Genomic DNA, 16,891 nt, shown 5'->3' with positions numbered 1-16,891 from the left:
GGGTGAAAGAAATATTGAAATGAGGAAGGGTGGGGGGGTTATTTGATCACCTTCCTAAAAGAAACGGGATGGGGAAAATACGCACAAATCTAGAAGATTATGAGTGTGATGAGATAGGAGTATAACGACCAGTAGATGGCGACAATGCAACCATTGGAATGCAAGCTGCTTTTAAACACTGCAGAAGAAGAAAAAGCGGAAGAAAGCGGAACCATTGAGTAACCGGAAGTTGTTTCAGTCGGTCATTTTAAATCGCTGCACGCAGCATGGAGGACGTATTGCCAGTTGGAGGAGAAAATGATACAAATATGAAAATAAAGTCACTTTGGGATTAAAATCAGCCTCTTTGACGCGATCTGCGGACTCATATGCTTCTGTGAGGACACGAAGAGCGCGAACATCCGGTCAGTCGCCCGCTGTAAACGCTTTAGAAGATCGTGATAACACAATGTTTGGTGAAACTTCTTGCTACGAAGGTTTAACTTTCACGACAGGTCCTGTTTATTTAAGAAAAGCAAAAACGTGAGGTCTGTTTAGTTTGTTTCGGTGGATTGAGGTTGTGCAGAGAAACTACATTTTACATATTTGTTTGCATGAGGGTCACACAGAAGTGAGTTTTTTTTTAACTCGTGAGAATATTGCTCTGCTTCATCTCGGCTTGTTTCATCCTTTGAAAATCTGTGGGAATTGTGTAAATATCTTTCTTGGTAGTTTATTTTTTTATCTACATATTTTTGTAGAGTTGTTGAAATTTTAACTTCACATTTTTGTATAAATGTATCAAGTAATAATACAACTTTATATAGTGATTTTCCTTTAATGATGGAGAACATAGTACTACATGTGATGAACAGAGACTTCAACATGCCATAAACTAAAAACAGTAACACATAATCAAATCTTGCTACCAGTGGATCTGCTTCACCAAATCTAAGAAGATAAAAATTGTAAGTTTAAGAAAAGCCCAGATTTTTTTTTCTTCTGGATATTGGAAAAGTGCCTCAGTTTTTCTTATTTTGAGTGTAGCCCCACCTCATGAGAGGATGTGTCACAGGACTGTGTTTGTTTGAATCTTTGTTTTTGTCACATGATAGCCAGATTTGAAGCACCTGGCATAAGATCATCCTGTTTGAAGCTGTTGTCCTGTACTGACTGTGTGTGTCTGGATCAGGACGAGATGTTCGGCCTCCATCTGCGACTGAGGCTTCAGTCTGGAGCTGTGGTTCACGCTGTGGCCCGCCACAATGTCCACAAACTGGCCTCGCTTCACAGCGTCACGGCGCTCCCTCAGAAGAAGATGAGAAACTTATTATACCCGCTGAGTGAGCTGGAGGCCTACCTGCACAGGTTAGGGCCTGTCCCGGTCTGGAACTCTGCTGGGTGACTTGGTGGCCAACGTGTTCTTCTTACCTCTCCAGGTCTGTGGACAGGACACAGTTCCAGCTCTTCCAGCCCAGCGTGGAGGACATGGCCGAGGCCGAGAAGCTCTTCTGCTCCTCGCCGGCTCACAAGATCGATTACTACACCTCTGCAGAGAGGATGGAGCACGCTCCCGCTCTCAAACAGCCGGAGGTGAGTGTACAGGAGGGAGGGGCCTCCAGTCCTGGGTTCTGGGGAGGGCTGGGGGGGGAATCCAGAGGCTTGGAAGGTTCACACAAAATGATTTGAAGAAAAAATATTAGCCCAACAACACACTTTCTGTAATCTCTACGTCAGACTATTGAGACTGCTTTGAGAGAATGGGATGGAGTCTGGGAGTGTTTGGCCTTATCTCAATATTTTTTTTATCCAAATGTATGATATAAACTCTTCATACTTTTTCTGAATGAAGTTGTACTGCAATTCTGGGTTACAGTCACCAACAAACTGCAGTACCGGCACTTTTGTTCACGACCAGCTGCACAAATTTAACGTGCGAAAAAACACGCATGATGCAATAGAATAATCCATTTTTGTCAGGTTTAAGCCAGCTGTGTCAAACACCTTTAAGTTCAGGGAGAAACTAGAGGGAGACCAGTGAAATGGTAGCAGAATGATGCAGAAACATCCGCAAATCCAAATGTTTTAGTGGTAATGAATAGAATACATGCATAAAAAGGTAATATAGTAAACATTAATACAATTTTAAGATTGTGCCAGTTTTAAACTCTATCGTGCAAAGTACGGTGAAATGTTTCTTTGTTTTTTTCTGCTGTAACTGAAAATGCAACATAAACCAGTCTGAACCCTCTGGTCGAGCGATCAGGGAGAAGTGGAGTGGGTATGCAGTTCACTGAGAGTAACAGAATGTTTTAGTTTAAAAGGCTGTAGTGATATAAACCATATTATACTTTTCAATTTTAAATCTTAGGGAAATGTAGATTTATCGCCCAGCCTTGTATCAGACCTTCTAAATCTGTCACGCAGTTTAAAAATGTCACAGATTCTAAAACTCTTGGGAGATTCAGTGGTCCTCGGGTATCGCTGGGCGGGGCGCAGTCTCTTCTTCCGGATCGGTGGAGGGGAGGTTGGGATGCTGTGCGTCCCAGAGCGGGTGGTCACCGCACTGCTGAGCTACTCGGCTGCAGCAGGACAGACATTAACTCGTGTTGCGTCTTGCTGCGACTGTGCTGTGAGCTGACTGGTTCAGCGTGGAGCGGCTCTCATCGTTATCATTCGCTTATTCCTATTGTTTGGCAAAGCATGGATGAATGCAATATATCGACCGTGTTTCATCAAGTAAAAGTTCATTCATCTTCTGTACCGCTTATCCTGTTCAGGGTCAAGTAGGGAACAACATCAGCACTGGAGGATTCGGACTGATCATTCTTTACAGTGCAACTACATCATCATCAGCGTGATTCTTTTACTAAAAATCTAAATAAAATACTCAGCTCTGCTCAGTTTGATGTCTGGATTTTTAAATGTTAACATTGGTATCGACTTATAATTGTCCCATTGCATTGAGCCTTCAGTCAATCCTCCAGATGTTGAGGAAAAGCTCTTCTCTTCCTGCGGAGGGGATTTTAGTTGAAAAGAACAAACGAATGCAGATCTAATGTAGTCAAAGTTTTCCTCAGACATGAAGAGGAGAACAGTCATAAAATGAGCACAGCTTTAATTAAACTTTGTCTTTGTTCATTTAGTGTTGATGGAAAGTGAAGCGGTGTTAAGAGTTGCAGAATATAAAGTTTTCTCTGCAGTCACAGGTATTTAAGTGAGTTCACTTTGAGTCCAGCTGTCTGCGGTCTGATTGGAGAAAAACCTGATACACACTTTCGCACGGTACAGACTTTATAAACTAGTGGTGCAACGGATCACTAAACTCATGGATCGGATCGTTCCGCGGATCAAGACTCACGGATCGGATCATTTATCGGATCGGCAAAAAGCAAAAAAAAAAAAAAAAAAATCTGTTTTGTCTGTTTATTAGGAACTTATATTATTAAATTTAAATATATAAAAGTAGTGCACAAGGCAAAATAGCTTCTTTGTAACATAATTATTATTGAAAAACAACTTAAAGTGCAATTTATAAGAATATCTCCTTCATTTAAAATATAATTATGAACCAAAAATCAATTTAAAGTGCTACAGCAACATAAAAAGGCTGGTTCAAAAGTCCATTAGTAACATAAAACTCAAAGGTAAACATAAGAAGACATCTTCCTTGAAACAAGGAGAATGAAAGAACCTGACCGGTCGGACTGCGCAGGGAGAGGCTGCTAAATGCTGCCGTGTCGCTTCAAATGTGCGACATGCTCGATGCGTTTCCACTTTCATATGGCTTTTTTATGGCACAGTGCCGACACGCACGTCGCGGTTTTACCCACTGACCTCTTTCCTTCATTGTCATATGTGACAGGGAAACCAAAATGCAGGGGATTTAAGTGTTGCGGGGCGTTCAAGCTCCTCCTTTCTCCACTTGCCACAAGCTGTGTGCAGACTGAGCACAACCTTTCAGAAATCGATCCGCGGCTCACGTATGTGCCGAACTGATGACGTTGATCCGAACGGATCAATGATGATCCGTTGCACCACTATTTATAAACACAACCCAACTCTTAATTCAAGAATCTGCCTCATGTTCAGGGAAACCAGGAGCCGTGGTGAAGCACAGGCATACTGGAGTGAGCCATTGAGCAGTGATGCTCAGTGGTTTGAAGCCTCTGCTTCTCAGTCCTGCTAAAATCTGGCGGCTCGGCTCTGCTCTCCGTCTCCCGCGTGTCTCTAGCAGGTCCAGAGCCTGCAGGCCTCCAGCCAAGTGCAGAATAAGTCATCTGTCACGAGGCGACCTGGAGACCTCGTGCAGAACAAAGCCGTGAGACCCCGAGCCTCGGAGTGTGAAGAATGCGTGGCGGTGTGTGTTCACGCTCGCGCGGCCTCATGCATAGTGAAGCCGGACTGGACGGCGGATAATAAAGGAGTAGATTTGTGTGCTGGCAGACAGCCGCGCTCACCGGAGGGAGCGTCGTGTTGACAGGACGGCGGGGTTGGTTCTGATGCATTCGCAGCCTTCATCCATCTGTCTTGTGTGGAGGAGATGGATGAGCTGCAGCCGCCGTCCTGAGCGAGACCCCCCACCCCCCTCCTGAGGCAAGGCGACGTGCTTTACTTCAAAACTGAAATCTCCCCACATGTACTGAAACAAGGGTAATTCCAGGCAGCAGGTTTAATTAAATAAAGTCGAAGGACATGTCCTCAGCTGACTGGTTTTTGTTGCTGTTTTGTTTCCAGGTGTGTTTTATCGGCAGGAGCAACGTGGGAAAGTCGTCTCTCATCAAAGCTCTGTTCTCCCTGACTCCTGAGGTGGAGGTCCGGGTCTCGAAAACCCCTGTGAGTAAAACCAGAACGCTGATGAAGACAAGCGGGTTCATTTCTGTGGACATAGCAGGCTGCAGCTCATCTGGGTTTTAGTTTCAGTAGAAACGTCTCCAATAGGGCTGGGATGATGTACTGATTGCATTTATTTTTTAATCCTGAGTTGATTTATGTTGCAATTCTTTGCTTCTGCCAATTTTTGTGATTTTTTTTTTTAATGTTTTGGATGTTGTCTACAGCCATATAACCCCCGAGCATTCACACCACACCCGATTCAGTTGTTTCTTTTTAGCTTATTTTTTCATTTCCTTTTCAAAAACTAGGAATGCATCTAAAAGAGTCAAAAATAATCGCATAGAAAACCGTTTTCTGAAGATCATTTCACATATGAAACCTTTCGACCGGAATGAACTTAAAAATATAGATTCTTAAGTCAGCTGCTCTTTTTATCTGCTCACAACACAAACAGAATCCTTCAGGTTAACACACTCCATCATAACGTGAACTTCAATCCTCTTTTCCAAGAGTTCAGCTCAGATTTTCCCTTCAAAGTAAAACATTCAGAATTTGTCCACACTTTGGATTTATCATTGTTGATGGTGGGGGTTTTATCTCAGTTTTATCTGCATTCTTTTTTTTTTTTTTTGGCAAGTTGTCCGTTGTTCTCCACTTCCTTTTTTTCCGCAAACGAATTTCACATCACTGCCAGATGGTCAAGGAAAAATATTTCGCCCTCTGCTGGACAAAAGCAGGAACTTTTTGAAAAGTGGGTTTTAAAAATGAGACTAAAATTAAGAATTTACTCATTTGTTTGTTCATTCAATTATTTTGAGAGGGCAGGGGTCAAATTAACAAATTTAACAAAAGAATCCCGATATGTATACAGCTGTTCATCTCCTTGTTAACGGAGCACTTTGAACGTAGTCATGGTCATCTCGTGGTGATCTGCTGGGATTGTCTCACGCTCCATCTAAAACTATGAACACATCCAGAGAGCTGCAGTTGGAGACGATGGAACGACAAAAGGAAATTAAAGCCGCAAGCGGCATTGGTCGGGACCGAGCCTCCCCGCCGGCCAGCGACTGAGACGTCCACCCACTAACATGAAGCTGTTAGAATCTGTCTTCCATTAATACAGAGTTGTTAGCATGTCCCATCCACTAACATGCAGTTGTTAGCTTCTGTCATCCACTAACATGGAGTTGTGAGCATCTGTCATCCACTAACATGGAGTTGTAAGCAGCTCCCATCCACTAACATGGAGCTGTTAGCATCACTTTTCCACTAACATAGAGTTGTTAGCATGTCCCATTCACTAACATGTAGCTGTTAGCATCTCCCATCCACTAACATTGAGTAGTTAGCACCTCCCATCCACTAACATTTGGGTGTTAGCATCTCCCATCCACTAACATGGAGTAGTTAGCATCTGCCATCCACTAACATGGAGTTGTTAGCATCTCCCATCCACTCACATGGAGTAGTTAGCATCTCCCATCCACTCATATGGAGTAGTTAGCATCTCCCATCCACTAACATGGAGTAGTTAGCATCTCCCATCCACTAACATGGAGTTGTTAGCATCTCCCATCCACTAACATTGAGTAGTTAGCATCTCACATCCACTAACATGGAATTGTTAGCATCTTCCATCCATTAACGTGGAGTAGTTAGCACCTCCCATCCACTAACATGGAGTTGTTAGCATCTCCCATCCACTAACATTTGGGTGTTAGCATCTCCCATCCACTAACATGGAGTATTTAGCATGTCACATCGACTAACATGGAGTAGTTAGCATTTCCCATCCACTAACATGGAGTTCTCAGCATTTCCCACCCACTAACATGGAGCTCTTAGCATCTGTCTTCCACTAACATGGAGTAGTTAGCATCTCCCATCTACTAACATGGAATTGTTAGCATCTCCCATCCACTAACATGGAGTAGTTAGCATCTCCCATCCACTAACATGGAGTAGTTAGTATCTCCCATCCACTAACATGGAATTGTTAGCATCTCCCATCCACTAACATGGAGTAGTTAGCTTTTGCCATCTGCTTTTGAGAGTCACTGAATGAAGGCAATCAGTGGCAGAGTTTGATTGACAGCTGCTGTCAGCTGTGTAACTGCACTGTATGCCCATATATGGTCATTTCAGTTAGAGTGGAGAGAGGAGAAAACTAATGTCTTTTTTGGGGAAACAACTGCTCCTTGTTCCTTTGCTGTTTGGCATAACTGAACAAAAAATATCCCGTTTGATAGGAAAATTTGTCGTCTTTCAGTTGGTGAGGCTTTCAGAGAAGTCAGACTTTTAGTTTGGACCCCAGAGGCCTCAGCTTGTGAGAAGCGCAAGATTTTTCCCCATCCGGCTCCATTATAACTGAGAGGGAAAAAAATGCAGAGCGCACACCAACTTATACCTGTGAAAACGTACATAAATCATGACATTTTTCCCACTTATTTTACATCATCTTGTTCGAGAGAATCTGGTGAGACTTTACGTGTGCTCGGTTTGTTGATAGGAGTCACGGTTTAGTCGCAGTCGCCACTTGTTCGAGGTGCAAAAAAAAGGCGACTTTTTTCCTTTTTTCCCCATTATAACGGATGAGGGCCGGAGCAAGGCAGGATTTCAGACTTCCAAATTTGTACGCTAATAAAATCCACACCGTTAGACTTTTGACAAAGTTGTTCACAACTTTTGTAGAGAAATTTGTCCTCTTTCACGTCATGTGACTCTTATGTCTGTACGACAAACGGTCTCGGAGGAGATAATTTTTTCGTGAGGAGTGATTTTGATCAAAATTTTACTTTGAAAGGGAAATAGCGGACTTCCTGTTGGATTTAGGTCAGGGGTGTCAGCGCGTGAATTCTAGATCTCGGTGAGACGAACGCGTGAGTGTTGGTTTGATCTCTCTACGACATTCCTGCGGGCCGTGGTGACAATTTTACTGTTTCTAGGTGGCGCCAGAGAGCAGATGAGGTTAATTTTTCCATTTTATGAAATTTTTCGCCGGTCATGACGTGCGTGCCAAATTTGGTGAGTTTTCGTGCATGTTTAGGGGGTCAAATTTGCGTTTAGTTGGTAGGTCAGTATAATAACGAAGAAGAAGAACGAGAACGAGAAACACACGAATAACAATAGAGACCTTGCCCTACGGGCATGGTGGCCTGCGGCCACCATGCCCTCCGGGGCTCGGTCCCTAATTAAAGAACCTTTAAGAACAGGTCGTTGTTCTCGTAATCTTCAGGGTCACACTAGGAAGATGAACTTCTTCAGAGTGGGCAAAGCCTTCACCGTCATCGACATGCCAGGCTACGGCCACCGAGCGCCCAAGGACTTCGTGGACATGGTGGAGCCGTACCTGTACACCAGGAAAAAGTAAGATGGCTCACATTCAGGACTGGAGTGGAGAGTCCGGCGGGTTTTACTGCTGGGGAGTGAAGCTCTAGCATGTTGGTGGAGCCGTGGTGCACGAACACAGCAGGAGGAATGAGAGGAAGGAAGAGCTTCACTTCTTACATAAAGAGGTCAATTTTCTGTTGACTCAAACATCCAGTGCTGATAAGTCAACTTTTCTGTGTCAAATCACATCTGAAGGTAGATTATTAACCGATGGTGACTAATATAGCAGACACACACACACACGCACACACACACACCTCTCCATCCAATCACCTGTACAGTATGACTCTGGCCACAAAGCGGTGCTGTTTTTCAGAAAATGTATGTGGTTTTCAATCCAGCCAGAAAGTCAAGAGGATCTTTTTCCTCCTTTTTCCAGTCGGGCATCACTTTGCACACCTAGCTTTTCAGAGAAGTGCAGCTTTAAGATTTCTCCTCAGGTCTGTTTCGCCGTGCTGCTCTGAGCCCCCCCCCCCCCCATGTCTTTGTCCTCTGGCAGCTTGGTGAGGACCTTCCTGCTGGTCGATGGCAGCGTCGGTCTTCAGAAGGCCGACATGATCGCCCTGGAGATGTGCGAGGAGACCCGCAGTCCATACGCGGTAGGAAGTTCTCCCTTTTCCAGCTTTTTCTAAAGGGAGAGGAGGACGTGTTTTTATTCTTTTCGTGCAAACACTACAGCCATCTTCAGGGTTATTTCTGACCTTCCTGCCATGGCTTCCGCCTTTTGCTGGGAAACGACGGACCCTGACTCCTCCCCCTACCCGCCTCATTCTTCTCCCAGGTCCTCATCATTATGTCCACAGTGAATTAATGCTGAACGTTCCCACTCGGCTATTTAAAAACTGAAGTACCGCGGCTGTGACGCTGCACCGAGAGCAGCATCCCTCTGGACACGCTTACCACTCAATTATTCATGTTCCCGGGTTATTAAACACTGGAACACATTAAGGCTGAGACAGCAGAGCTTTAAACCAAGACAGAGAAGACTGAGAGCTGGAAGAGGAAATCCTGCGGAACGTTCAATTTCAGTGTTGATCTATTGAAGCATTATTGCTGTGGTATGAAGTTATCTTAACTGGCCAGCAGATGGCAGAAGACCCTCTTCCCCCTCTTTTTTTTTTTTTTTTTTTTTTTTTTGATTGAAGCATGTCCATTAGCAGAAAAGGCTTTTTTTTTTTTTTTTTTTAAATTACATAAGGAATAAAAAGGAGGGTTGATTGAGCTGCAGGTGTTTGATAACATGTTGGATAATCCGAGGTCGTATCAGCGGAGATAAACATCAAACTCAACAGATTTCCAGAGAGATATCGAAAAGATAAAGCTCCATGTGACACAGGACACGCCCGGTGCGGTCATTCAGGCATCATCACATTTTGATGGGAGTTTATTTCAGCCGTCTGCTCAAAGATCGAGGTTATCCACAGAAATAAACCTGTCTGCACGCGGGGGGGGGGGGGTGGGGGGTGGGGTGGGGGGGGGGGGGGGGGGGGGGGGGGTCTGCAAGGTACAGATGGAGGCAGGGGCTTTTTTTGGCATCTTCTGCTTTATTCCTAAAAATTTATTAGCCAGTGAAAAGAAATCACATTCTGCCTTCAAAAACTGACGTCTGCCTCACTTTTTGAGTATTAACACCTCAGTTCGACGTTTTCGTTCCTCAGTTTTACACCAATAATGGAATTACATCTTAGATATTGCTACGACAAGCTCATATTTTCATGATATACTGAGAAGAATTGAACTTCACTCACGAAAAATGAATAAAGTAGAGCTGGGATTGGTGGCTCTTTGCTGGGAGCCGGTTCATGAGGAGCGACTCCTTGACGAACGTCACATGATCTCTGTTAGAGGGACTGACGGAATCGTCCGTTTTCTGACATCTGACACTATTACCCAGTGTACACCGGACGTGGAAGCGTCGTGTCATGCAGCCATACCCGTTAGCGTTGGCCCCCATTGGCCCAGTTTATATGAGTGTTTTTTCAATCCAGTTGAAAACAATCGTGGTAAACGCACATGTATACATGTACGGCATACAAAGCGATCCCTGATGAATCCTCGTTTACAAGGGCCCTGGGTGAAGCGGATTATGCAGCATTCTGTGACATGTACACAAAGTCTCTCGCGGAACTTCCAGGTCTTTAGCTCTGCAGCAGCAGTCCTCAGCGCCAAGCAATGTGTTTTTATCTGCTGGATATCTGCTCAAAAAATGTTCCAACATCTCCATGATACGCTGCTCAAAGAGCGAGCGCTCCCCCGGCCAGAGTACTACCCCGCCGAGCGGCACATCTCCGCCGGCCGATGTTTCAAATTAACTGGTGTCCATGTTAACTTGTGACCAACAGGTGTTGAAATACCGACTGAAACTTGTAGTCGTTCTAGCGAACGTCGGTTATCTACAGTTACAGTAAAATTTATAAGTTTACAGTCTTCTGTGAGTCTTATTTTATCATCCTGCTGTTACCAACATCTGTTTACACAGAATTCCGCCGTCACTCGTTACCATGGGAACCAGTTCATTCATAACACCGACTGTGCGGTCCATTTGTCCACCACGGAGCTCTTTGAACAACTCGCTGTTGTGTGATTTGCAGCCATCTCGCGCGTTTGTGTTTCGTAGTGTTTGTTCTCTCGGGGTTCTTATTAAAAAAGTGTTCCACAACCACCGTCGAGTTCTTCTGCTTGTTTTTGACTGTCCTGCTTCCCATTTCGTCACTACGTACGAGGGAACGCATGCGGCAGAACAAATGATCACCGTACATATGAGACATGGAGCGGATTATCCATGACCTCGTACAATCGGATCCGAAATACAATCCGCTTCACCGTACAATCCGATGATACGGGGCCCGTGTAAACGTGGCTGTTGTAATGAACGGCTGTATTCACACTTGATGCAGTTTAACAGCGGCAAGACGCAACGCAGCTGCAAAGCACCGCAGATGACAGACAGCGAGTCTGTTTTCTCTCCATGCTGCAGCAAACACACAAAGGACTGAAAGAAAACAGACAGGGATTCGAGATGCCATGGAAAACTGGGTGCCAGTCCTCCAAAGTAAAACTCTTCTTCCGGTCGTATCAGAACTTTTTTTTTGTCAACTCCCAACTGTTGTTGCCAGAGGAATTTTTTTTTTTTAATTGTTTTTCCAACCATGGACGACATTTTTATTCTGGAAGTTAAAAACCACTGTATTTTGTACGATTGCGACGCCGATGTATTTTGTGGAGAGCTTTCTCTCGGCGGGTGAAATCCAGCGAGATGATGCCGTTCCCGCGCGATCCTGTAATCTAGCAACGAGTCCCTCCTCCGCTGAGATTCCGCAGCCGATGCCTCCGGTGAGGATTGGCAGAACGCCGCTGTGGAGGATGTGACGCAGCCACACCGCGCCGCCGCCACAGCGGGGCAGTAGGGGTTACTGTCTGGTTCTGAGTTTTCATTTAGTGATTTAAGTTGTTTGTTGAACTGAATTTGAAAGAGATGTTTCTCTGACACATATTACATGGTGCTTCACCTTTCTTGACTTGTCGTTCCCAGTAGCTACGTTTCCTTTGATGAAGTATTTTGGGGTTTTTTTGTGTTCGTTGCTAAAATCTCCTCTTTGCTAACGCAAGCAATATGGTGTTATGAATGAACTGGTTTCCTTGTTAACTGGTGATTAATGTCCTTTAGCATTAGCCACCGCTTCTGCTGCTGCTAGTAACAAATGTTGAAATCAGACTCATCAAAGGTCCGACACAGCTTTTGTCTGGTTTCTAACATCTGCCAGAAACGAGTAAAGCGAAAGACACATCGGTCACCAGTTAACAGGGAAACCAGTCAGTCCGAAACCCCGGTTCCTTCTCCAGTCCCTCCTCCTCTGCTTGTTGGCTGCTGCGTTAAGGTGACTGGAGCGTGCTGTGGAAAACTGAAACTGTCGTCACTCGTTCACATGAAGGCAACGTTGGCGGCTCGGATTCATCAGGCTCACAGGAGACGTGAAGAAAGCGGCCGACTCGTTTGTGAACGTCACACCTCCAGAATAACGACCCCACTAAGTCATCTTATCCTCTTGTGTAGAGAGAGAAAGTTTAATCACAGTCTTGATCTCACTTTGTGCCTTATTTTACTTTGGGGTCCAGTTTAATGCCATATGTGACTGGAAAGCAGAAGCAGAGTGATGGAGGTCACAGCTCAGGTCCACCACAGATGTGGTGTCTTCACAGATGCCCGGTACCTTTTCCACTCCGACACTGATCGGTTGTTATTTGAGTTTGCAGCTGAAGTTCATTTAAAGTGGCTGTAGTTCAGTTCAAGTCATGTCAGATAAAACATGAGCAGTGTTAATGATGCCTCAGTCCCACAGTTGGTTCATTGTGGAAGTTTTTCCCCGTGCAATAAGCAAGCCTTCCCGAAGCATCGCAGAAGAGACGCCAGGAGGACCAACAAAAGCCGGCATGTGAAAGAAAATACTGAGATTCCGACTTAAATCACAGGTTCGGCTTTGTTATGACATTCTGTCTGTTGCTTTTACTTGTGTCGGGTTAACCAGGGTTAGAATCCGACCCCAGGACTGGAACCACGGTTTGAAACTCGACCCAAACCGGGATTTTAATCACTCCCCAAAATCTGCAGCCAATTTCACAACAGTTGGTTTATTCTCTGTTCTCAAACCTAAAACCAGGACAGCAGGAAGTCTCCTCTGAGTCTGGTTCTGCCATATGCCGTCTCTCTGTTCTTCTTCTACTTGCAGAAATGCGACTTCAACATGTTTGGTGGTTATAGGAAACAGGACAGCTTGAATAAACCTGCAGCTCTTCTTGGAGATAATCTTTTTTTTATTGAGCGATTTACAAAGTCAACAAAGAAAGCAATCTGAGAAACGTGGTTCTCTCTGGAACATTTCACAACGTCTGTCGTAAATTTGTGTTGCATTGACGGCCGTTTTTATGCGTGCATTACTCAGAGGTTTTTGACCTTGTGTTGGCTTGTTTGCTTTATCGTGCTTTATTACGCTTTAAACATAAAAAAAAGTATTTTAACAAGCAATTTCTCAACAGGAAGTGGAATCCTCCCAACATCAACTTGCTCCACTTGTGGGTTGATGGTTGAAATGTCTTTTTTTTCCGTCTTGTTCGGCGTCGCAGGTCGTCGTGACGAAGATGGACAAGTGTGGCGTCGGGGTTCTGCTGACGAACCTGCTGAATCTTCAGCGCGTGGTGGAAACTCAGACCAGCAGCTGCTTCCCGCAGCCGTTCCTCATCAGGTGATTCCCCCCTAAACACTCCTCCCTGCAGAGCTTTCACTGCTTAAGATCATCAGACCCAAAACCAGCGGTTGATCCAACATAAGATGACCCACAATTAGAGAAACTAGTATAAACGTCAAACTCGCATTGTTCCCCCGACTCGAACGAACAAAATCAGATCAGTCCACAGTGGAGCTTACTGTTCATTTCCAACATCCGATTGGAAAACTGGTCTCATCTCTTCTTAATTCTTCAGGATCTTTGTTTTAGTTGACTACAATCTTATAAGATGTGAAAATACAGTAACGCAATAAAATCTGTGACTGCTGTCGAATCCATGTAAATAAAGACAAAATATGATGCTTCTGCTTTAAACTTCTGGTTTATAAACAGAAGCATTGAAGTTCTGCCTGAAATATGCGCCCCTTCGTGCTGCTCTGTGAAACTTTCCCCATAAAACAAGAGAGAATAGAAAGACTGACGGCTTGTTTATCAGATATTATAATTAATACATCATTAAAGAGGATTCTGAATGAGATTTGTCAAACAGTTGTAAGAATCTCTGAGGAGAAATGTCTCCCATTTGGACTGTTTTTGGTTTTTAATGTAAATCTAAGTTTTAAAAAGTATATATAAACTTAAATTTACACTATTCAGTGTTTTTTTCTCACAAAATATTAATAAATGTATCCTTTTTTTAGTTCTAATGTTCTAACGTGAACTATTCCAAAAGTTTTAAAGTATTTTAGTGACTGTCCTTCCAACGGTTACAAACGATGATGATTGATTTTGCAAAATAAGAGATAAAAATCTTGTAAATGTAGGTTTATTTTAAGCTGTTTTGTTTTTCTTTTCAATTTTCTTTATTGTCATTTTATTTTTTTATTTTCCAAGTTTTAAAAAAAACAAACTTTTTATAGGTTCCATCTCACATATTTAAATTACTGCTTCATAAAGAGTTAAAAAGACGATAAAACTGCAATAAAAGGAAAACCACACAGTCATGGTGTTTATTGTCTTTAGCAGCATTCTGAGCTCAAAGGAAGGAAACATTCAATCTGCACACCTGAAGAATTTTCTGCAGGAAAACAGCGCCCCCCTCAGGCAGGAAGGGAAAACACACAGATACCCAGCAGGGTAACGGACGGTTCATTGTCTTTCTGCCACAGCTCGCTGCACTTCAGTGGGATCTACCTGCTGCGGTGCTTCATCGCTCATGTGACGGGCAGCGTGACGTTAAAGGACACCTGTAAGAGCTGACCCGGTCTGGCTCGGACCGGTTCAGAGAGGCTCTGTGAGGGCGGCTGCAGCGACGCCCACCCGGCACAAACGAGACATTCGTGGAAGAGCAACAAGTTGAAGGATCTGGGAAAGACAGTAGAGGTCAAAGTGACCTCTGTGTTCGACAAAATAAGAATTCCAGGAGAAGGTGGTGACATGTGGGAGTGTGGAGAGGAGGTCAGGCTGTGGCCCAGAAAACTAGAGGAAGGAGTTGAGCCAACAGGCCTCGAACATGACTGCATGTCAGCAAACACGGACCGTACTCAGAGAGGGCTGTTTTTTTACATTTCAGTCACATTAGAGCCACCGGGCAGAAATGGACGATGGAGGGGAAGCAAGTATCAGAGGGGAAGGTCTCCGTGTGAGGTGTGAGGGCTCGCCCATACGCTGCCATTCAGCCTCATGAAGACATTTATGTTTTGAAGCTTTTGCCTCAAATGCTTCATATCATCTTCATCTGTGTTTCCGCCTCTGCTCACTTTGTTGGAAAAGAGCTGTTGAATTCTAACACTCTGAGTCCTTCACTGTTACTTGTGGATCTGCTTGAACATGTGCAGAAAGTACCAGTATTTGCCCTGACATTGCTTCATTTTGAAAATGTTGCACTTATGTAACTTTTTTTCAGCGAGAGAAACGTTTCCTGTTTCCATTTTGAAGACGACGTGCAAACGCATCGTAATCCCGAGACTGTGGAAAGTGTGAAGCTTGACGGGGCAGATTGTTATCAGGCCGATGACTGGATTTCCTGTCATGCTCGCTCTCTGCAGTCATTTGTCCGCATAACTGAACGAGGCTGGCTTGACCCAAAGTAACATTACCGGCCGGATCAGGTCAGATGGCAGCGAACGTGTAGAGACAAATGAAACATTTTAGCTTCTGCCCAGAGATTGACTGTTTGCTCCTGTTGTCACTCCAAAGACTTTTAAAGGACTGTTTTATTGGTTTCAGCCATAGAAATTACTCATGTAAGATTTTCATGAAGTTATTTTGCGTTTAACCTCTTTAAGATTTCTTCCAAAATTTGAAAGGTGATGGAAAAAAGTCATTATGACCCCCTTTCGGGCCCCACCCCACACTTTGACAACCACTGATTTCAGATAAGATAACGATGTTGCTTGGTTTACTGTGTCTACACAGAATGTGCTACCTTGTGTGTGTATATATTTATATATATAAAAGTCATGCAGCTCAGAAAACCCTTTGAACGTCCTTATTTGTGGCTGGAAAATGTTTCTTGGTGTGTTTCTCCGTCGCCGGGGTCGGTTCAGAGTCCTTTGGGAATATGCCGCACATGGACCGGATGACCTCTGGAGACGCTGCACATTGAAAGATGTGATCATAATGTGAGGTTAAGGATTAAAAACACAGCAGGCCAATGAGCATATGTCCATAAAGAGTTTTTATAGAAGCAACTCTGCTGCAGGTCAAGGTCAAACTCCGAGACGCCTTCTATCAATCCTCCTCTGCTCCTGGTTCAGGGAGAGAAAATCTGCCTTGTGTTCTTATTGGGGATCGTTCCTGTTGGCCTGAGTTCAGGCTCTTATCTGGAGCCTCGTCTGGAAGGATAACGACCATGATGAAGCTCTCACACGTTCATTCACACAGCAGGAGCTCAAAGATCCTTGACAGTTTACTGCAGAACAAGCGAAGGACGAGTCTGACAGATAAAGACTGATAAGACAGTCCCAGACCCCCCGACATGAGTCCAGCACGAGTCTGAAGGCCCCGCTGCCAAGCCGGAAAGTCGTCGACTTTGTATGGTTTTGTTGAGCTGATTTGGGAAGTTGGATGTTCTCTATTGTAACCTCCCCAGCTATTCCATTCATACAACCTTCATACCAGTCTGAAGTGCTGTGCGAATCATCTCAACCCCCCCCCCCCCCCCCCCCCCCCACCACCAATCCAACCCCCACACCGCTGCTGTACTTTTGACTTTATCCACTCAAGCCTGAAACATTCCTGCTTCAGTGAAACGTGTTTAATGATTAGCTGGGAAGCTTCTCTTTACCGTGACTGAAGACAGGCAGGAGTTCGTGGTTCCACTCATGTCCGCTGGGTCCTGAGGCTTCTACTCAGTGTTTTGTATCTCTTAAAGCTAGGGTTGGCAATCTGAATGAGATACATTTTTTAAAATACTGTTTAAAATTATCTTTATGACCCGATGGGAAGCAATTCATAGCGTG

At 44.3% G+C, this 16,891-nt stretch overlaps 1 protein-coding gene across 1 annotated transcript; it reads left to right on the top strand.

Annotated features, from left to right (window-relative positions):
- The first annotated feature begins 264 nt into the window (after positions 1–264).
- gtpbp8 (GTP binding protein 8) lies at positions 265–15,890 on the top strand. Its single transcript, XM_030112839.1, has 8 exons — positions 265–404; positions 1,172–1,347; positions 1,419–1,572; positions 4,717–4,815; positions 8,051–8,181; positions 8,705–8,804; positions 13,327–13,445; positions 14,597–15,890. The coding sequence occupies exons 2-8, from the start codon at positions 1,178–1,180 to the stop codon at positions 14,685–14,687; spliced, it is 864 nt and encodes a 287-aa protein (XP_029968699.1). The 5' UTR covers positions 265–404; positions 1,172–1,177; the 3' UTR covers positions 14,688–15,890.
- Positions 15,891–16,891: the final 1,001 nt, after the last annotated feature.

This window comes from Salarias fasciatus, chromosome 16, assembly GCF_902148845.1.
Source record: "Salarias fasciatus chromosome 16, fSalaFa1.1, whole genome shotgun sequence".
Classification (NCBI taxonomy): Eukaryota; Metazoa; Chordata; class Actinopteri; order Blenniiformes; family Blenniidae; genus Salarias; species Salarias fasciatus.
The sequence above is the reverse complement of the archived record's forward strand: the minus strand, read 5'-3'. Positions and strand labels throughout refer to the sequence as shown.